At 40.2% G+C, this 13,702-nt stretch overlaps 1 protein-coding gene across 1 annotated transcript in view; it reads right to left on the minus strand.

Moving 5' to 3' along the window:
* Positions 1 to 13,702, minus strand: part of LOC126252561 (uncharacterized) — a 261,987-nt gene that overhangs the window by 60,945 nt on the left and 187,340 nt on the right. Inside the window, exon 8 of the mRNA XM_049953461.1 lies at positions 12,661 to 12,836. Within this exon, the coding sequence (XP_049809418.1) occupies positions 12,661 to 12,836 (176 nt within the window). The remainder of the gene's footprint in view (positions 1 to 12,660; positions 12,837 to 13,702) is intronic.

The following is a 13,702-nucleotide window of genomic DNA, read 5'->3' on the forward strand; positions in this document are numbered from 1 at the left end:
CATTTATCAAGAAAATTTGTAAACTCTTTGGAATAGTGTTAGTACTGCAGAATGTATTAGTAATGGGCACGCCTTTGATGTGATTGAACAAGATTTTATTTATCACAATAACAATGTAGTTATTTGTTTTGAAATGGAAATTGTAAAGACAGTGTGATATAGAAAAATGTGAGAGAATAAAATTAACTATTCAGGCTATTCTTCAGAAGTTATTATGTCCGTTGGAACCATGAGAACCTACACAATACCAAAAAATTTCAGCTTCAAGAATCAGCCACTAGACGTGAAGAAGTGGAGCCAACTAGGAGAAAAGAAGATGAGTAAATCTTACTCCTCTCAAAGCTTATTAAAAGAGTGTATTATGAAGTAAGTAAATGAGGGAGAGGTAGATAACAACTCCCAACCAGTACCTCATCTTCTGCCTTCCAGACATCACAGAAATTCTGCTGTGAAACTTGCAAGACTGGAAGAAAGGGTATTGCGGAGATGTAGCTTAGCCACAGCCTGGGGGCATGTTTCTGGAATGATACTTTCAAGCTCAGTTTTCTTGCCGATATATCGGTGCACACTCCACTGCAGAATGAAAATTTCTTTATGGACACAACCCCAGGCTATGGCCAAGCCATGTATCCACAATATTCTTTCTTCCAAGAGTGCTAGTAGCCCTGCAAGTTTCAAAGGAGAACTTCTGTAAAGTTTGGAATGTAGGAGGGGAGGTACTGGTGGAGGTAAAGCTGTGAGGACAGGTCATGAGTAGTGCTTGTGTAGCTCAGTCGGTAGAACACTTTTCCATGAAAAGCAAAGGTCCAGAGTTCAAGTCTTGGTCTGGCATACAGTTTTAAACTGTCAGGAAGTTTAATATCAGTGCACACTCCATTGCAGAGTCAAAATATGATTCTGGAAACACTCCCAAGCTGTGGCTAAGCCACGTCTCCACAATATCCTTTTTTCCAGGAGCACTAGTCCTGAAAGTTTTAAAGGAGAATTCTTTGAAGTTTGGAAGGTAGGAGACCAGGTGCTGGTGGAGGTATAGCTGTGAGGAAGGGTTGTGAGTCATACTTGGGCAGTTCAGTCTATAGAGCACTTGACAATGAAAGGTGAAGCTCCAGAGTTTGAGTCTCGGTCCACCACACAGTTTTAATCTGGCAGAAACTTTCAACTGATCTCTTAGTTGCAAATAGTACATTCATCACAGCAGTCAATAGAGTGAACATGTTAGTCAAATACTAAGTAATACAAGTAAGTATTAAACAATAATCACTTTCAAAAGAGAACTTATTCAGTGAATTTAGTGAGTTACTAGAATGTACAGACAATAAAATATTGATTAGTACTCTTGTAGTCTACAGTACTAATTTTGAGATATTTATTTTAATGTTTGTTGGGAGAGTGACAGTGCCTATCGTAAAGGAGAATATGACTTTGGAAATGATTATGTATGCTATACCACAGTGTCAACAAAAATTTTCTCACATATAACACATTTCCTCAAATGAATAAAAGGTTATTTGAGATAAGTTCACAGTTAAAAGGAAAAATGGACAAGCTAGAGAGGACAATGGATAAGCTATGATTTAAACAGTTACAAGAGTGTGATGATCATTTAGACTTTAAGGAAGAAACAATACATTCTGTTACTATAAGTTTGGTGCAAGATAATGCAGTAAATGAAGATCAGATGTTAGAAACAGACTTATTGGAAACAGCAGATACTTTAGATCAAGTTACGAAAATTACAGTATTTACACATGAATTGAATCTACAAAGTAGAAGCTAATGTGGTGTCCTCTCTCAGTGGACAAACTGATTAAAATATAGAATTTACAGGTAAGCCACTTTCATCTGTCAATATTATTAAGTCAATACTTTGAGTTACTACTGACATGCTACTCTCTTCAGTCACTACTAAGACCTTACCTTCATCTGTTAGTCCTGGGATTTCATTGCCTATTAGCACTGAGACTTCGCATCTTACTGGCAATATATCTTCATCTGTCATTACTAATAACATATTGTCTACAGTAATTACACAAATTGTTGTGTTCTTCCATTACTAAGAGATTACTATTGAAAATTTACAGATTGAACCTATTAAAACCATCTTATATTATTGTTTTAAAAGTCAGTTTGGCACCTCATTATACAGCTTTAGGGACAACAGAGTTTTATACACAAATCTCATACTACTCACTTTATACTTTGAATATGTTACACGTGAGTTATGTGCACAGTTAGATGATTTACAATTTGATACAAAGAGGTATGTACTACAGAAGAAGAAACATTAAATTCAGTATTGTACAGAAAAAAAGTGAGAACGTGTGGTGGATGTGGAATGTGATAGTATTTACAACAGTTATGTATAATATTTTATATTTATTAGTACCAGACACATTTTCTGATTTTGTGGTCATGGACCAAGCTGGTCCACTGCCTTGTGGCTGGGTGTGGAGGGGAGGGGGGATAGCAGTGTACATGTGGGCAACAGTAAAACGCTGCATGTAACAGCATACAGGGATGAGGTGGAGAGGGCGTAGGGCAGCAAGGGGCAGTCGGAAGGTTAGAGGGAGGGGGGCAGCAGAAAATTGGAGAAGGAAAAAGATTGTGGGTGTTTTGGTGGAATAGAGGGCTGTGTAGTGCTGGAGTGGGAACGGGGAAAGGGGATAGGTGGGTGTAGGACAATGACTAACAAAGTTTGAAGGAAGGAGGGTTACAGAAACATAGGATATACTGCAGGGAGAGTTCTCACCTGAGCAATTCTGGAAAGCTGCTGTTGGTGGGAAGGATCCAGATGGCACAAGCTGTGAAGCAGTCATTAAGATGAAGAATGTTGTGTTGGGCAGTGTGCTCAGCAACTGGGTGGATCCAGATGTTTCTTGCCCACATTTTGTCAATGCCAATTCATGTGGTCAGACACCTTGTTGGTTGTCATGCCCACATAGAACACTACACAGTGGTTGCAGCTTAGCTGATTTGGGATTCTGGGTGTTTAGGAAGGATTCCTGTAGATGGACCATGAATAGTTTGGCATAGGATGGTGCCATGTAGGTGCACATTGCCATATCCCGGATTTATTTGTGAGTGGTGTGTTCAAAGGAGAAGTAATTGTGGCTGTGAATATAATTGCTCATGGCAACTAGGAAGGAGGTCGTAAATTCAGAATTCATCAGTCACAGGGAAAGATAGTATACAATAGCAGCAAGGCCATGGGCATTAGGGATATTACTGTAAAGGCAGGTGGTATCAATAGTGTGTACAGGGCACCCTGTGGTAAAGGAACAGGAACTGTGGAAAGTCTGTGGTATCTTTTATATAGAAGTGTGGGTTATGGGTTATAGACTGAAAGTGTTGGCCTACAAGAGCAGAAGTTCTCTCAGTGGGGGCACAGTAACCAGCCACAATGGTGTGTCCTGGGGAGGGGGGGTTCGGTTTATGGCTTTTCAGAAGCTTGTAGAAAGTAGGAGTACAAGGAGTGTTAGGGATGAGGAAACAGATAGTCTCCAGGCATAGATTCTGGACGGACGTAAGGATATGAGGAGAGACTGGAGATCCTGTTGGATTTCTGAAAGAGATCACTGTGGCAAGGTTTGTAGGTAGATGAATCTAACAGCTGGTGGAGTCCTTCTGGCAGGTAATCCTTGCATTTCAAAACAACATCAATGGAGCCTTTGTCAGCAGGTAGGATTATATGGCTAGTGTCAGTTTTTAGGTTGTGGATTGCAGTTCTTTCTGCGGATGGGCCATCTAGAAGAATCCTTTCTAATCACCCAGAATTCAAAACCACCCACCTGGTTCAGATTCATTGATGATATCTTCATAATCTTGATCGAGGTTAAGGACACCCTTTGGACATTCTTCCAGAAGCTCAACACCTTCCCTCCATTTGCTTAATTTGGTCTTCCTCAACCCAACAAGCCACCTTCCTTGATGTTGACCTCCACATTAAAGAAGGCTACATCAGGGCTAACATCCATATCAAACACCAGCAATGCCTCCTCTTCAACAGCTGCCACCCATTCCATACAAAGAAGTCCCTTCCATACAGCCTAGCCATCTGTGGCTGTTGTATATATAGTGATGAGCAGTCCCTCTCGAAATATACCAAGACTCTCACTGAGGCCTTCACAGACTGTAACTACCCTCCAAAACTTGTACAGAAACAGGTCTTCCATGTCTTATCTCTCAAATCACACTCCACCTCCCAAAGTCCAATCACCCGGCCACAGAGAAGTATTCCCCTGGTGACTCAGTACCACCCAGGACTGGAGCAACTGAAACACATTCTTCGCTAGGGTTTCGAATACCCTCATTGTGTGCTGAAGTGAGGAATGTTCTATCCACTATCCTTCCCACCCCTTCCACATTGGTATTCCACCACCACCAAACCTACACAGTATCCTCATCCATCCCTACACAGCCGCCACTCCCAACCCCTAGCCTCATACCCCATATGCATGTAACAGATCTAAATGCAAGACCTGTCCCATACATCCTCCCAACACCATCTACTCCAGTCCTGCCACAAGCATCACCCACCCCATCAGAGGCAGGGCTAACTATGAAACCAATCATGTTATCTGCAAGCTAAAATGCAACCAGACAAAATGTGGCCAAGAATCAGCTGCACCACCCAGTTGCTGGGTACGCTGCCCAACACAATGTTCTTCATTTTAATAACTCCTTCACAGCTTGTGCCATCTGGATCCTTCCTACCACCACCAGCTTTTCTGAACTGTGAGCAGATGGAAATTCTCCCTGCAGTATATCCTACATTCCTGTAACCCTCCTAGCCTCAACTTTCATTAGCCATTGTTCTACACCCATCTATCCACTTCCCTGTTCCCACTTCAGCACCACACAGCCCTCTAATCCACCAACACACTCACTCTACTTCTCTCCTTTCCCACTGCCCTCCCCCCTCCCCTCTCCCCTGCCCTTCGTCTAACCTCCCAACTGCTCCTAGCTACCCTATCCTCTGTCCACCTCATTTCTGCATGCTCCCACAAGGAGCACTTTACTGACATTCACCCCCACCCTGCTATCCCTCTCTCAACCCACCCCAGCCTCCTCCTTACACCCACCACCCAGAGTGGTTCTCCCATCATGCACTGCTACTCATAGTCTGGCCTTGGCAGATGGGGACTGTGGTCATATGTGTGTGAGTTGCGTTTGTGATGTGTGTGTGTTGTCTAATTCCAATGAAGGCCTATTTGGCTGAAAGTTTATGTGTTTGAAAGACTTTTTGTTGTGCCTATCTACAATTCAGCATCTCCACCATATGGTGAGTAGCAGTCTACCCTTTTCATAATATTGTCATTATTCCATGCTGATTTTCCATTGTTTAAATACTTACAAGAATATTATAGAATGTGACAATTATTATAAAAGGCTTACCATTTGACCTATGTGCTTAGTATCAAAGTTTAGGATACTGAGGTGTCTGCAGTATCTTCTAACTGTTATTGGTCATTTGAACAAATAAATATTTGGTAATCTTACAATATTGTGAAAAGGAAAGTTGGCACTCACCGTATAGTGGAGATGCTGTGTCGCAGATAGGCGCAGCAAAAAGACTGTCACAAATATAGCTTTTGTCCAGTAAGGCCTTCATCAAAATTAGATGACAATCACATAAAAACTCACACAAACGCAGCTCACACACATGATTGGTAATCTTAGTGTGAAGAAAGTGAATGCTAACTAGCAAAAGATGAAGTGGAATTGTATATGATTATGAATGTAAACATGCAGTATTCTGAGGACTTTTCATTCCCTATCTGGGGGGAAGCATATCTTAGGATGTGTTATAATTGATTTTAAAGTGCGAAGATTCATGAAAAGTTGAATTATTAATTAATTTGTTTGTCTATGAAACAATTTCCTTTAAGTCTTTAAGAGGTATAGTTCATATTGCAGTAGTGTGAAGGAGTAGGACTAGTAGAGTCTTAGTGCCCTTGGTCCTCTATGCAGTGTAGAACCTTTCTTTTTTTGCTATAGGGAAGTACCACTTCATTGGCAGCTACTATGGTCTTCGTATTTTTCCCTGCTACAGAGAAATATTGAAATACCACTTTTTGGGAGGGAGGCTACACACAGAAAAAATTTTCCATTGAAAAAGAGGCTAATAAATGAAGTATCAATATGGTCAACCACTGAACACATTTTCAAATATATTGTCAGTGCTCTGCATCTGCATTCCAGAAACAGGCTCTTCTGTAAAGTTACAAGGTGAGAAATATGAGCAGCTCTCCTTCAACGAGCTAATCTTGTCCATTAGAATCAAAACTGATACTTTTTATTAAAAGTAATGTAAAGGAAATACTGAAAGTAGCCAACAAGTTTTGCTATTTGGCAGCAAAATAAGGGACAACGTCCAAAGTTAATATGATATGAAATGGCAACGCAACAGCCAGACGTGGATTTCAGAAAATATAAAGTTGTTAACATCAAGTATAAATATAAGTGTTACAAAGTTTTTTCTGAAAGTATTTGTCTGGACTCTCGTCTTATACAAAAGTGAAACATGAATGCTAACCAATACAGACAACAAGAGAAAGGAAATTTTTGAAATATGTTACAGAAGAAAGTTGAATATTGCATGGGTAGATCAAGTAACTAATGAAGAAGAACCACATAAAATTGGAAGGAAAAGACTCTTATGGCACCACCCGATCAAAAGATGGTATAAGTTGATTAGACAAATCCTGAAGCATCAAGGGATAGTTAATTTGGTCACAGAGGAAAGTGTGGAGGGCAATTCTTGTAGAGGGAGACTAAAGCTGGACTACAGCAAGTGGAAGTAGACTGCAGTAGTTACACAGCAGTGGAGGGACTTGTACAGGGTGGAAGAGGATGGAGAACAGCAATAAATCTGCCTTCAGTTTGAAGACAACAACAACACCACCAGCAACAATAGTTCTCTCTCCCCCACCACAACTGAGCATCTGTGCAAAGTCAGACATTTCTGCTCTTATGTGCTTGCTATGCATAAGACATAACTTGTACCTTGACTGAAAGAAGATATGGATCCAGCACAGACCACACGGTTAGTCTTGCCTTAAAGAGATGACCACCAAACTCTCCATATTATTTGTACCTAAACTGTCTGTGGTAAGCTTTGACCTTTCTCATAGTGTATTCATATTACTGAGCTTTGTTCCACCTTGTGGCTAACAAACTACTATTGGAACTTGGTTTGCTCATTGTATACAACTTTGATAAGAACTGGTACCTCAATTTGACCCATCCAATTCTTATACCTACAGAGGCATAGAAGCTGTAATAAAGTGAGTCTGTATTGCAGACTTAGAACCACCACTACTAATAATCACTAAAAATGTATATGTTAATGGGAAGTACATGCAGTTACAGTAGAACCATTTCAGTAAAGGACAGGTAAAACTGAATTCAAATGGGACAGTGAAATAATGTTGCAACAGTTTATTGTACTTTGTCATAAAACAACCCACCCAGATAGCCAAGAATGTTCAAGTGTCCGCTTCCAAGAGACAGGAGGTGCACTGGCCCCAGATTGAATCTGCCTGGTTGATTAACAACAGGGGCCAGAGTGCCGGACAGCCTGGATGTGCTTTGTAGGCAGTTTTTCACATACAGTTAGTTGAATTCCAGGCTGGTATCCACATCCCACCTCAGATATACAATACCCAAGCATTTAGAAAAACAGCCTCACACTTGAACATGAGAGTCACACTATATGCAGAGAGACAGGTTTCATTGAATTCCATCCTGGGGGGAGTGGTGGCATCAGGCCACTAAAAATACCTAGACTCTTATAACAGCAACTCTAATTGTGGATGGACCAAAATGTAAAATGAGAAAAAGTCAACCACTCACCTATTATGGATTGTGGGACAGAGTAACACTTAATAAAAAACAGCATTCACACTAGCTCTCAAGCACTATCTCTTTTTCCTACAATAGTTCATACATTCACACACACAACCACCCACATGCACACTCCTGTGGCCAAGGCAAGACTAATTATTGATACTGGATTGTTGAGCTGATGGAGATGTGGTGGGGTAGGGAAAGATGGAAGGAGGAGGCAGGTCTATGGACAGATTACTTCGTAGCTGCACAACAAGATGAAAAAGTAAAAAGAGAGGGGGAACTGAGAGAGAAAAAGGGGAAGTAGGGAAAAAAAGGATAGAGAAAGTTGAAAATGAAGTGGGAGAAAGGGAGGGGAGAGAGATGGGAGAGGGGTTGAAAAAGGGGGGAGGAGATGGAGAGTGAGTGAGAGGGAGAATTCCCACATAGCCACATAGGGGGGAGGGAGGGGGGAAGAGCGGTGGAAGAAGACAGTCCCTGATTAGGATGGAGAAGGAGTGGTACAGGCACAAGAGAGAAGGGAAAAGGCACAGTGAGGCAATGGTAACAAGTTAGCGGACATTTAGGCTGAGGAGATTGCAAGAGCACATGATGTGATGGACAGAAAGTACCCATCTGCATAGTTCAGAGAAACTTGTGCCGGAAGGGGTATTCAAATGGCCCACACAGTGAAGCAGCTGTTGAAGTCATTTATGTTGTAGTGTGCAGCCTATTTGGCAATTGGTTCATTAAGTTTGTAGTCTGTCACAGTTTGGTGGTGAACATTCACGTGAGTAGACAGTTGTCATGCCCACATACAATGCTGTATAGTAATAAATAAAGGCCAAAGCAATGAATAAAACTTTACCAAGGCTGTAATATGAATCTGGGTGTCATGCTCACAAGGCAGATGCTCTGGACCCTATGCAACCTGGCACTGTGGCTAACAGAGCAGCACAGTTAACCTTAGTATGTCTCCCTCTCTAACACAAACTCCAATTCACCCCTAATTCAGCTTGATATTCCCTTTATTAACTCATTTCAGTACTGTAGACGTCTCTAATATTGGAATAGCACCTTAGCAATGCATGAAATGAGGATAACCCTGCCTGTACCTCAGGTTTAGATGATACATTAATCAAATTAAATCATATGTTCCACGGGAACATTAAATCTCAGCTTTATCTACAATAATGCATATAGGCCAAAGCAATGAATTAAAATTTGTACCAAGTTTGGCATTTGAACCTGGGCTCATACTAACTAGTAATAGCAGCATATCTGATGTGTAACACAGGTCCTTTCACATATGGCCCTGCCTTTTATTGGGTAGGAAATGACCGTGGTTGTACTGTGGTAGAAAGTGGTGGGTTGGTGTATGGGACAGGTCTTGCACCTGAACTGACCACAAAGGAATGACTCAAAGGGTGCAGGACTGGCAGAAGGATTGGAAGAGGGATAGAAAACGACATTCTGTAGGTATGGAGTGTGGCAGAACACTATTTTGTGGGAAGTGGGAAGGATTTTGGGTACGATATTCCTCATCTCGGATTGTGAGGTTAGTGAAGCCGTGTTGGAGTATGTGGCTAAGCTTTTCGAGGCCTAAACGATACCAGGTGATCAGAGGAGTGCTTGTCAGTGGTTGGTTAACAGCTTTAATGTGGTGTCAGTGGAGCAGATGGCCTGTTTATGGAAGAGCTAGGTAGGATATTGTCTGTCAGTAAAGGCTCTGGTAAGGTTATTGGCATATTTTGACAATTCCTGTTTTGCACGGCAGATATGGTGTCCATGAATAGCAAGGCTGTAAGGAAGAAACATTTTATATGGAGGAGTGGGTGTCAGATGTCAAAGGTACTGCTGACGAATGGTAAACTTGATATGGATTGATGTATTTATGAAGCCATCTGAGAAGTGGAGATCAACATGTAGGAATGTCACTTGATGAGTAGAGAAGGACCCCCTGAAGCAGATTGGGACAGGAGGAGGAGGAGGAACAAAGGAGTCCAGATCATGAAACTGTCATCATTGAATCTGAAACAGACAAGAGGTTTTATGTGTTGACTGGATAAGAAGGATTCCTCCAAATGGTCCCAAAATAAGTTGTTACAGGATGATTCCATGCAAGTTCCATGTCAATAACATAGACTTGTCTGTAGATTTGGCCCTCAGAAGCGAAATAATTGTGGGTCAGGATGTGATTGGTTACGAGTATTAGGAAAGAGGTGGTGGGTTTGGTATTAGGAGGATGCTGGGAAAGGTAGTGTTCCATGGCTGCAAGATCATGGGCATGGGGGAGGTTTGTGTACAAGGACGTCACATCCATAGTGACTGACAGGGTGACTGGTCATAACGGGACAGGAACTTTGGAGAGGTGGTGAAGGAAATGAGCAGTGTGAGTGCTTCTCTCTCCTCCCCCTTTCTCCATCTTCATCTTTCATTTTCACCTCTCTTTTCCACCTTTCCTTCCTGCCCTTTTTTTCTCACCTTCAGTTCCCCCAAGCCTCCAGCCCCTCCTCTTCCCACATTTCTTTCTGTTGAAATCCTGCACTTTTTTTGTTTTGTTGTGCAGCCATGAAGTCATCTGTCCAGACAACTACCCCTTTCCAGCTCCTTGCATCCTTTCTTATCCCCACCCCACCTCCATCAGCTCAGGCAACTGCTTTCATTAATCGAGTATCAATAATTAATCTTGCCATGGCCATGAGAGGGTGCATTTAAGTGTCATGAGGTTGTGTGTGTGAACGATTGTATTATTGCTGGAAAAAGAACTAGTGAAAGAAAGCTTGTGTATGCTGTTTTCTGTTATGTGTTACATGCTCCATGCATCAATCCACTACAAGCAAGTGATTGTCTTCCTCTTATTTTACATACAACAGTTTTCCACATCCTACTAGGTGAATACCAGGCTGGTCCCCACGTCCCACCTCAGTTACATGACTTGCAGTCATTTGAAACACATTCACACAATTTCACGATTTATACTGGATGCAGACAGCTGGGGTACACTACTTCCATCCTGGGGGGTATGGGGTGGCAGCAGGAAGGGCATCCGGCCACTCCTTAAAATTAACCATGCCAACTCCATACTAAACCCTGCTGACCCTGCGCACAATGCGGGTAAAGGTGGCAGCAAAAGAAAGAAAGAAAGAAAGCCTTGCAGCAATACTGGCCAAAGATGAAGAAGTAGTAGTTCACAAATCACATTGTATTATTCTTCCATTACTGCAAAGACACAAAAAGAGTATCACCCACACTCTCTTGGAGCACTGGAGGGATGAGGAGATAGTGGAACATGCGACGACCATACAACTTGCCAAAAACTATCAAGCAGAAAATGTCATCCAGGGCAACAAACGTTTGAATGTTCCATTAAAAATAAAGGTAAAATAGTTACTCTAAAAAAAGATATATAAAACTGACCAGTAACTGATGATCAAATAGTTCACTGCTCATTCCTGCACAGTTCAAAAAATAAAGATTGTTGCAATGACTTCAGCTGTGTTTTAGTACTGTTTGAAAGCAGATGTCAACAAAACTCTATTTGTCAAAAATTTGTGGGTTTTTTTCTGATTCACATATTGAGAACCAAGAGACAGAACTGTGTGGATGATGCATTTTGTAGATGAGTAATACTGAAATTTATTAATGAAGGGATCAAGAGAAAAAATTTTTTGAAATTGTCTTGGTTGATGGTTCTCATTTTTAAATGTTCACCGAAATTAGCATTCATAAATCTATATGAACTGACTGTTACTTAATACATTTAGTTTCCATTTGAGTCTTCTGCAGTCAGTACTTGTGATATCTTGATGTGAGAAAAGAGAAGAATGCCTTTTTAAAAGTTATGACTAGTGTATAATAAATTATAATTGTGATGTGAAATTTTAATTCACTATCTTTGGAAGAAGTTTTAGCATATTTATCTGTGAGATATTTTCAATAAAAGTAAATGGCAATTCCACAATGTTCCTATCAAGGACATGTTTATCCCATCAGTCTGTATCAATGACAAACCAGTTGGTAACAGTACTGAAACAAAATTCTTAGGACTTTGGCTGCAGAGTAACATCAGATGGAATAAGCATATTGAATATCTCAATGCAGAACTGAGCAAAACATGTTACTTTCTTTGTTCATTAAAATCATGCTGTAGTGAGAAAACAGTGTTGAATGCATATCATGCATACTTTCATTCTCGTCTTAGATATGGGGTCACCTTCTGGGGAAACTCTAAAACAGCTAATAGCACTTTTAAACTACAAAAAAGGGCCATTAGAATCTTGTTTGGGTGCAAGCCTAGAGACTCTTGTAAACCCCTGTTTAAGAAATCTGGTATTCCTCCATTACCGTGTGTATACATTATGGAAACCCTTTTGTTCTTTAAATTAAATGTAATAGGCAAGGACCGGAGTCTGCAAAAAAACTGTGATATACATGAGCACTTTACCAGACAAAACAGAAACTTACATATGACTCAAACCAGCACAGCACTGTGCCAAAAAGGTACTTTTCACATGGGAGTTAAGCTTTATAACAAACTTCCTGAAAACATAAAAGCTATCACTGAGGTCAATACATTTGGAAAATCTCTAAAGTCGTATTTACAGCATCACTGCTTTTACTCCATTGAAGAATATTTAAATTTATGAAATATGTTATATAAATACTTACATGTAAAGTGTATTATTGTAAGCTTAAATATGTATGCCTTGAAATGACTTTCAGCCTGTATATTTATAACTTGACTTGTCCAATGTCTTATGCATAAACTGCTATGTAGACAACAGGACCAATAAAATACAATCTACAATGAGGGAAACATAACTCACTCACCTTTCTGATTAACTTGAATATGTTCAATATTAACAATATTTTCCAAAGCCGCACTAAGGAAATTGACTGAACATGTCCACTGGCCATAGTCCTGTGCTGTAACAGATGTGATGCGTAGGCCACAGTCTCCTAGATCCAGTCCATTCCCAAAGTAACTGTATCTTGCTTCAATTACCCTGCAGATAGAGTACCATTGCAGCTAAGATGCATGAAATAAATCTGATACTAATCAAATCATGTGTGTGTGTGTGTGTGTGTGTGTGTGTGTGTGTGTTTTCTCCTGCTGCTGCTTGTTGAGTAGATTTTTTTTATCTATCCAATTACATGATAATAATCTTAGATATTTGTTTATGTCTATACAATACAGGTGGAGTAACACATAAGTCAATGAAATTAAATCTCAAGCCTATCAGTTTAAGGAATATTGTACTGAAAATCTCTCTGAATGTTGTGCCACAGTAATATCAGGATACAAACAAGCTAATAGTCAAAACCATGAAATCAGCTAGAGACCATTTTAATAAAGTTTTACATGTTTAAATCACATAGATTCAAGGAATGAAAATTTCTTTTAGCTAATGGCAAGGGGCAGTGTTCGCTGTTAAGCTGCATTGCAGGTAGTAGGATATTGTAAATAGGCCCATATTATTACAGACATAGCTGTGTTTCTTCATTGAAAAAAAATCAGTGTAATCAAGCAAATATTAAGCCACTAATAGAAAGAAACAGCAGGTATTTAACTTAACTAGGAAATAGCAGCCTATTCCAAAGTAGAAATTTTCCTTTTAATTTAGTAGCTGAGATAAAAAATAGCAGTAAGAGTGTAATGATAGTTTATTGTTAATTTCCACAAGTTGTGTGTCTTTTGTTAATGTATAGCTTAACTTAATCCACACCCTGAAGACTCGTCATGATGGGAACCATGGAACATGGTGAATGAATGTATTAATGAATGAATAAATGCTTAAATGCAGCAGGTAGTATAAGAATAATTTTAGCAGCGACTAGCTTAGAATATTCATTCACCCAGTTCATCATGTTT

This window comes from Schistocerca nitens, chromosome 4 (assembly GCF_023898315.1).
Source record: "Schistocerca nitens isolate TAMUIC-IGC-003100 chromosome 4, iqSchNite1.1, whole genome shotgun sequence".
Classification (NCBI taxonomy): Eukaryota; Metazoa; Arthropoda; class Insecta; order Orthoptera; family Acrididae; genus Schistocerca; species Schistocerca nitens.